Source organism: Sitodiplosis mosellana, unplaced genomic scaffold, assembly GCF_009176505.1.
Source record: "Sitodiplosis mosellana isolate CC-2019 unplaced genomic scaffold, AAFC_SMos_1.0 Smas_scaffold_4321, whole genome shotgun sequence".
NCBI classification, from domain to species: domain Eukaryota; kingdom Metazoa; phylum Arthropoda; class Insecta; order Diptera; family Cecidomyiidae; genus Sitodiplosis; species Sitodiplosis mosellana.
The window spans coordinates 1-8856 of NW_022599563.1; the positions used below are offsets into that span (position 1 = coordinate 1).

Below are 8856 nucleotides of genomic sequence, written 5' to 3' on the forward strand. Positions count from 1 at the left end.
TCATCTCCGTTTTTATACTGCAAATGCGTTAAAAAACGCAACGCATACTCGTCAGCCGCTGAGCTTAGCTAGATATTTTCAGTTAGCTAGCTGAAGTTATCCAAATACATTGTCTGGCCAAGTTCAACAAAATGCCAGGGAGAATAAGGGTTTGTGTAGGCAAAAACGTTGATCACCTCAAAAACATGAAAATATTCTCATTTTCGTTTAACTGAATGCCGAAGCGAAACATGATTTTTTCTTTTTTTCTGTTGTTTTATTACCATTATTGCATTTCCAGCCTAAAAGTAACTTAAACTATATTCAATTTAATGTTGAAGCGCTACATTAAATTTGGATCTTCAAAGGAATGAAATCATACGAATTTTTTTCAAATGGTTTTTTTTTTATTTAATAATTTCGAGTTTTGTTATTCCAATAAATTGTAGCTTAAAGACGAATAAAAAAAATTCAAAATAGAATCTGGTGCATTAGTTTTTCTTTCGACGTTTGGCCTGACTGGCTTTCTCCTTTTCCTTGTCTTCTTTTTCCAGAAATTCGGCGGCTTTTTCCAATGGATCACCTTGGAAGATGTCATTAAATTCGTTGAAGATGAACGTTGTTTTGGGTCTGGTGACTTCGTATGTGGTCTTTTGTTCCAAGCGATTCACGTAACGATCTTTGGCTGCTTTTCGCAACAGCTGACGATGCTTTGATGGGCTGACATACTCTGGATTTTCCCATAACGGTTCACCGCCAAATGAACCGTCGAAAATTTTGACCGGGTTCATCACAAAACGTGGGCCAATCTCACACAAACCACCATCTTCGGATAGAATTTGAAAGTTTCTAAACCAAATGCGTTTATCCAAGAATGTGAACGAATAAACATGATCGAAGAATGGTTGTGATTTGGGATGGTGTTTCGGTACGCCGAAAATCTGTGTGAATAGCTCTTTAAGCAATTGCAAATACGGGAGGTCGTCGAATTTTGGATCGAACGATAGCAACGGACGTGAGCCTCTCAAACAGTTACCGGTGAGCTTGAGCTCTCCCAATGTGTGTATGTTTTCGATGAGAAATTTGGCTGACGGTCCTTCGGGCACATTTGAGAACCACATATACAAATCCTGTTTGCGGCGACCTTCGAACAATATGGATTTGTTGCAATGCTTCATGCTGCACACTTCGTTGACCACGCTCAACGTTTTCGATCGCTCCATCTTCGATTCCTCGCGATGGTGAGGCATCAACATGCGCAAATCTTTCATCAAATGACGATCACGATGATTTATACCACGTGCAGCAAACACCAAGACACGCTGTTTGTTTATCCAGTTTCTCTAAATTTTGGTGAATAAATGGAATTATGAGCCACTCATCTCCGGTTTCAAAGTTGAGAAAATGTATTCTTACCTTATTCGGGATTACATCGTCCGACTGTCTGGTGCTGGGCAATGCAACTTCTTCATTTTCAGGTTTTTCCTTTTGTTGAACCTTTTTCTTCTTTTGTGTCTTAATTTTGGCCATTTTTCAATATCAATACCGTTTTATCACGCGTTCTCAACTAATCGTTTGTTTAAAGTTCGATGTCGGTGTCAGTGTCGACAAGCACATGGTATTTTGACAGATTCAAAACGAGTGCGTTCAATCACACTCAATGAACGCACCTTTTCGTTTGTTATTTTTTTCTTTTTGACAATTGCGAAGAAATACATACAATAAACAGTTTTGGCTGTGAGCAGAAAGAAATTCATTAGTTTTGACAATTATTTTATTATTTCAACTATTTTAGCCAATTGCAAGAGTATTTACTTATAAAATTCTGATAATATACAGTGCAATTGAGAAAGTTCTTATCAACTGTCGCCTTATCTCGTTGTTTCAAAATCAGTGAAAAAGGAAAGTGTCACTTACACAATACACTTGCATAATTTTGTGTGTCTGATGAACTGATGAACGAAACTCAGCATTTGTATGGCAAAAACAATGTCGATAAACGTAATCGAAACAGAGACTCAAAACGAAACGAATAAAAGAATGGACGTGTTGTCCATCCAGCCGCATTGGAAGTGTTAAACTAATTGAGTGCAGCGATAGCAACGATATAGGCCGAGTTGTCGTTGGTATTTAGTAAAAATTTTTAGTTTTTTCGTTCGTCTGAGCCCACATTTTGCCATTTTTTTTATTTTGTTTTTTCGTTGTTTTACTTTTTGTGGCCTTTATCGTTGTGTTCTCATTCATTTAATTAACAATCAGAGTGCAGTATACAAACACATTTTATCGTAGAGAAAATTGTAAATTCGGCTCATATGTAACGAAAACTAACTGAATTTCTGACGAATGAACATAATTTTGCAAGTGATTTTATGTGTTAACTTCGATTAATTTGCTGTGGCACATTCATATTGTGCATTATTCAACGTATCATTGTTTGTAAGTATACATTGAATATTCGGCTAATCTTTTGATATTTTTCTAATTTTTTACAAATATTTGCGACGGTGAGCTTATACCGATGATACATTATCAAGGACATTCGCAATTTTGTATTGCGAATATTACCACCGCACTCAATCAACAATCGTTGTTGGTTTTTTTTTTTTCATTCGCTGTTAAATTCCATTTGTGCGTGCTTATTTACGGGTACATCGTCTTCCAATTATTTGTGACAAATACAATCGCAAAACTCAAACATGCCAATCATTTAGAGAAGACATTTTGTGTTTTAAACGATTTGATATAATAGAACTTGTTTCCATTATATATATTTAGACTTATTAACCGTCGATGAGATCGGGAGAGGTCGGTTCGTTTCTGATGAAAAATGATTTTTATTATAGCTACGACGCAATGAAATTTACAAAAAAAAAGCGAAATGTTTACAATGTATAGGGGACATTGCTGCAGGTTGAGAATTGCTGCAGGTTGAGAATCGTTACTTTTTTTCACTATACGTGATCATATCGCCATCGGAATAGTTTTGAAAATATAATTTTGAGGCCTGTTCTTTTTTTAAAATTGTTCTGACAGAACTGGCGTTTGTTTTGATACACTTCCAATACGCCCATAAATTTTTGTGCGAAAACTTGTCATTGCCGAATGTCATAAAGTGACTATTTTGCATTGAAAAAAGAGTCGGGCAACAGTTTTTTTGTAGTATTTTCATTTCTCTTTACGATTCAACAAGAATTATGTGCATTTTGTGGTGTTGAAAAAAAATTGCGAGTCTCGGTAAAAATATCTATAAAACTGCAGGTTGAGAAAGTGACTTTTTTGCAGGTTGAAAAAAGATATTTTTTACAATATAAAAGATTTTATTGTTTTTCTCGTTTATGAATTGAAGAGTAAATAAGTCATTTAAGATGACTTTTTTTTCGAAAATTCATTTATTTAATCAAATTTATGATTGGACTACCATTCAGGAAATGGACAACGAATCTGATGAATTAGAGTAATTTTTGGGCTCCAAATTGCTTTATAGAGCAATAAAATCATCATAACATTGAAAGTATATCATATTTTTATAGTTTTTTTTTTTACATTTTAAATAACAATTTTGAAAATTCTCAACCTGCAGCGAAAAAAAAAAAAAATTCGCCATTTTCAGCATCTTCAGAAATTTGACCATAAATTTTGTTTTTGAAAAGCAATTGCATATGTTTTTTAAGCAAAATTATAGCTCAAGACATTATCTATCCAACGGTACCTTAATCTCTTCTAATTGTTCACTCCTGACAAAGTTATGACCAAAACAAATAGTGGTAGCCAACCTGCAGCAATGTCCCCTAAATATAAGCAAAAAGTCTCGGTATACACTCACAAAAACACAAACGCACACAGTACCGTCAATCATAAGTTTGGCTTTGTTCGTGTCAGGTGCTATGAGAACATTTTAGTAATAGCTACATTTTGTTCAGATTGAGATTGATTATCAGTTTTGTTATTTTGTAACAATTCATCCAATATTGTCACGAATTTTCTATCACAACATCATTCATACGATCCAGTAAGTTTTCACAGAAAAAAAAAAAAAAATAATGATTGGTCAATTGGTTACAATTCGAATGCTTGTGGTTGATAATAATGAATTAGCTTGGACTTTGTGTAGTAACAAAAAAATAATCTTTATCACGATCACAGTTTGGTCAATTTAATTTATGTCTAATAGCTGCATCACAGTTGAATTGTTTAGAGATAATCAATTTCGGTGGCATAAGCAATTTACACATATAATGTTTGCTTTGCTTCAGTTTGATTTAGATTACAGTTATTAAGTAGCCAGTGAACATCGCGATAATCTTCAAATTTTTCAATTTTCTTTAATATTGGTAGAAAAAGAAAAAGAAAAAAATAAACTTGAATTTTTGAAAAATATCATATAAACTCGTTGAACTCGAAAAATTCCGTTGAAATTGTCACGTATCATTGCAACTTTAACATATAACCACCGGTTTTTCGTCTACTTAATCGCTACGTTCTATTTGACTCATCTATTTTGCATAAGTGACGTGGTTTCAAGACTTTGATTTTGTATCGATCCTTTCACTCCGGATTCTTTACGACTTTTACGAAAAGATACGACACCCGCAGATAAATATAAATATTGTTTCAAAAGAAGTGTGCTTTGTTCAGTATGACGCATGATCAGAGCCAGAATGAAAATAATAACCCAAGCGAGAAAAAGCGGTGCGTAATTAAATTAAACTCGATACACAGTGCCAATAATATGCAAACCAAAAAAAAAACCGCCACTGTATTATGGAGTCTGTTTGGACTTTGGCGAAAATATCACGTTTCATACATATTCACTCATTGATTGTCGCTATTCTATACGTTAGGCGTCGTGTTATCCTATAGTCATTAGTCATTAGTCATAGATGCTATTTTTTGTCGACTGTTTTAGTTTGCATTGAAGTCAACTGACACGCTTTTGTTTTGTACAAGTGCGTTGAACCTTTTGTTTGAGTCTGTTCACTGTTGGTTGATTTAAATTTTATTGAATAGATAATTTTAGTTTCAAACAAGGTCAATGTAAAGTTTAACAGTTATGTCTTACAAATTTACAACGTCTTGGTTTTTTGCATAAACAAAACTTACTTATTTCATTGTCAATGTTTCCAAATATTATGATTGCAAAGTGAACGGCCAACATTTGTTATACTAAGACATGACATATAATAATACCTTTACGCTGAAAAATACATTTATTTACTACGCCTCGAAATTGTCTTGTCAATCCAAATAAATGGTCTCACTCATATCTGTGCATAGATGTAACTTTTACCCTGTCCGTAAACTTTGGAATGAACCCGGTTCATTTGTAGCTATGTTTAAAAGAAAATTACGATAAGCCAGTTATTTATCGCATTGTATTTGTCGGTGGTCAGTTTGTTGTGATGATATGCATAATCTAATACACACACTAAGTGGTTCTGTACATGTACAAAGAGCGGAAAAAAATCGGACTCTCTCACAATTATTTTGGTTTTTGCTTATCAACAACGAACATTTTTCTGGTGTTGCGCATTTTTCCACAATCCTACGTTGACGGAACAGTTGAGAAATCGTCTGTTTTCAAGTTATTCATTGCATCACATTAATAAAATCGTATTAATTAGTTTTAAGAGTGTGGATGAAAAGCGTTTCTAATCACGATCATTTTTTTTCCAATTTCCAGATCTAAACTTAACAAGGAAGAGACAAAACTCACCGCCACAATGTGCTTTCGGTGTCATCCTCAGTCGAGAAAATATTGGGTGTTCGGATGTGGGACATTTTTCATGTTGTTTGCGATAATTGTCGGTTTATTATGGCCAACGACGGCAAATTGGCTGTTACGCAAAGTAAGTTTATATTTAGTTGGGTGCCAATCTGTTTGGCTATAAAATTATCAATAGTTCAAAGTGGCTATTGATTTATGATTACACGAGTACTAAATATCTACGCATTTTTAAAAAAAAAAGTGTCAACAATCAGTATCTTATCATAAATTCCATTATGCGCATAGTCTACAGATTCCATAATCCATATGGCATGGATTGAGCCGAATGATACCCAGACAAATTAATTTTGACATTGACATCTTTTTCTTCTTTAGGAATTGGAATTGAAGGAAGGTTCAATGAGTTACAAAAATTGGATCGAGACCCCATTACCAATGTACATAAAATTCACGATGTTCAACTGGACAAATGCGAACGACATACACGAGCCAAGTTATAAGCCAGATCTCGTCGAAATGGGACCATACGTATTTACGGAGAAACATAAACGAGTGAACGTGACTTTTCATCCTGAAAATGACACTGTGTCATTTGATCAAATCCGGACGTGGCATTTCATGCCTGAAATGTCAAATGGCTCTCTAGACGACGAAGTTACGAATGTCAACGTAATTGCCGCGGTAAAGAGAATTCTTCTGTATTCAAATTGAAATTTCTCATCTCCCGACCAATTATTCTATGAATTTCTTTCTATAATCTATTGTTTCCGTTGTATAATTGTCATGTAACAAAAAAACTAATAAGTGTTGTACATAATTATATTCCAGTCCGCAGTATTTTCCCTGCGCCACTCCAATTATTTGATAAAATACGGTGCAAATGGTCTGATGGAGCTTCTGAAGGTGAAGTTGACAGTAACGAAGACCGTGCGAGAACTTCTGTTCGACGGTTATTCAGATCCATTCTTGTCATTCGTTAAGAAGTTCCCGGTGCCAAATGCACCGCCATTCAACAAATTCGGTTGGTTTGTCGACCGCAACGGATCGTGGACATTCGATGGTCATTTTGAAATGCGTACGGGTCAAGCGGACATGGAAAAAATGGGAACGTTAACTAAATGGAATTATGTGAAGAAGACAAAGTTTTATCACGATGAATGTAGCGAAGTAAGCGGCACTTCTGGTGAACTGTGGCCAATGGATATGAATGCAACTGCCGACATATCGCTATTCGTTACTGATTTGTGCCGACCATTGACCCTTGCATATCAACAGCAACACACTCGATTCGGCGTAACCGGAAGCCGATGGGTTGGCGACTCACGCGTTTTTGACAATGGGCAAAATTATCCACCAAATAGCTGCTATTGCACTGGTGCTAGGGAAAGTTGCCCAGATTTATTGAGAGGTGTTCACAATATGTCCGACTGTCGATTCGGAGCACCGGTTTTTGCATCATTTCCACACTTCTATCTCGCTGATGAAGCCTACGTTAATGCAGTAACTGGTTTGAGCCCGGACCAAAGTAAACACGAATTCTCGCTGTCGTTGGAACCAACAACCGGCATTCCGTTGGATGTCGATGCTAAAATTCAGATCAATACCCTCATTCAGCCAATTTCTGGATTTAAGTGAGTAAAATCATCCGAATGTTCCATTTTGAATCTAAATGCATTGATTCTAATAATTCACTCGCTTGTACTTGCTTTTCAGATTGTACAAAAATGTGCCGAAATTGTTAATTCCAGCATTTTGGTTCGCTCAAACCGTTGAATTGGACGAAGATATTGCAAAGTCTGCTAAGGTGAGAAAACGTTTCTGCTAAGATCAATTGTTTGATTAACGTCTTAATGTCATCCAATGCATGGAATAATACCTCAATGTGTGAAAAATTTCTGATTTTTTTCTTCTCATCCCTCACTAGATTGCTCTCCAATTACCGTCAATCGGAATGTACCTAGCATACGGAGTGTCTGGTCTCGGATTTATTCTGTTGTTGGTCGGTGCTGTGCTCACATACACCAAGTCATGGACAACCACATACGAAAATCTGGACGATGAACTCACAACCGACAGCACGGCCAGTTAAATTGCATCGAAACTAGTCAAACCACGACCAAATCCAATTGTTCCATTGGATCCTTGCCACGAGTATACATATACCACGAGTTTCATAACGAAAGCGGCGCCATTTTCAACGACGAGTTGTTCTTTTGTTTTTAATATTTTATCTAATTAGGTTTCTATTTCGCGTTCAAGATGTGATTGTGATAGCAATTTTGAAATTTCTAAAAACAATTTAATCTATCGAGAGAAAAATTTAAGTGCCAAAACTAAGAAAAAAATAGACATTCGATTTTGCTTATCGTTTTATCGATTTGGAAGCACAAAATATGTATGTTGTCAATGTCATCCTAAGTGGAGCAACACACAATCTCTTGACATGTTTCTCGGTTTATTACCGTCCGCTATTGAGCGCTTCCACATTCTAAATTCATTAGTTCAATTATAGCAAAAAAAAATTAGAGCATTTGAGCCGGTCAAGCATAGGCAAATGTTGTGCAACATTTGACAATTTATTATCATTATAAACCGTTCTATACAAATTGTGATTAAGCAATATACAACAAAATGAGAACAACCGTTTACTTGCCAGGTTGGTGAATATACACGTCAAACCAAATGAAAATGTAATAGTCATTGAATCGACACCAAAAAAACATAATTTAAATGCACGGAATTCCTAGTGCATTATCAACGAACAATCAACAGTATTGAAATAACTAAATGAGATTCACAACCTAGAACAAGGCATAGTATATTAATAATTTGGAACCTTTTTTTTTTCAAATACATTCCATTTTTAAGCCATTTTTTTGTCAATTAAACGAATTATATTTCTTTCTACATTTCTTTTATGCTTTTTATTTAAAATTTAAAGTCAATGTATATACAGCAGATTATTGTTGCACGTAAAAAGTATATATATATTTTTAAATTGCAGCATTGATAGAACATTGCAAAAATACAGGTTGTTTTTAAAGTCAAAAATAGATTACCAATAAAAACGAATCAACGATTCTCTTTTGATATCGATACGAAATCTAACACATCGGTCAATAAGTCCCGAGCCTAACCACCAAGTGGCAACA

At 35.0% G+C, this 8856-nt stretch overlaps 2 protein-coding genes across 4 annotated transcripts; one reads left to right on the forward strand and one right to left on the reverse strand.

The window, feature by feature from the left end:
- Positions 1–364: 364 nt before the first annotated feature.
- On the reverse strand, positions 365–2432 carry LOC129572162 (ribosome biogenesis protein BRX1 homolog). The gene is made up of 2 exons (XM_055452095.1): positions 1396–2432; positions 365–1322 (listed from the first exon to the last, which is right to left on the reverse strand). Exons 1-2 carry the CDS (start codon positions 1507–1509, stop codon positions 471–473), a joined length of 966 nt encoding a protein of 321 aa, XP_055308070.1. The 5' UTR covers positions 1510–2432; the 3' UTR covers positions 365–470.
- Positions 2433–3830: 1398 nt separating this feature from the next.
- On the forward strand, positions 3831–8613 carry LOC129572161 (protein croquemort). 3 transcript variants are annotated; one of them, XM_055452094.1, is made up of 6 exons: positions 3831–3988; positions 5660–5825; positions 6080–6385; positions 6533–7335; positions 7418–7508; positions 7629–8613. In XM_055452094.1, the coding sequence occupies exons 2-6, from the start codon at positions 5700–5702 to the stop codon at positions 7791–7793; spliced, it is 1491 nt and encodes a 496-aa protein (XP_055308069.1). In that variant the 5' UTR covers positions 3831–3988; positions 5660–5699; the 3' UTR covers positions 7794–8613. The 3 variants fall into 3 exon arrangements, with proteins under 3 accessions (XP_055308069.1, XP_055308068.1, XP_055308067.1); XM_055452093.1 differs by lacking the exon at positions 3831–3988 and adding an exon at positions 4241–4668; XM_055452092.1 differs by lacking the exon at positions 3831–3988 and adding an exon at positions 5341–5548.
- The last annotated feature ends 243 nt before the right edge of the window (positions 8614–8856 follow it).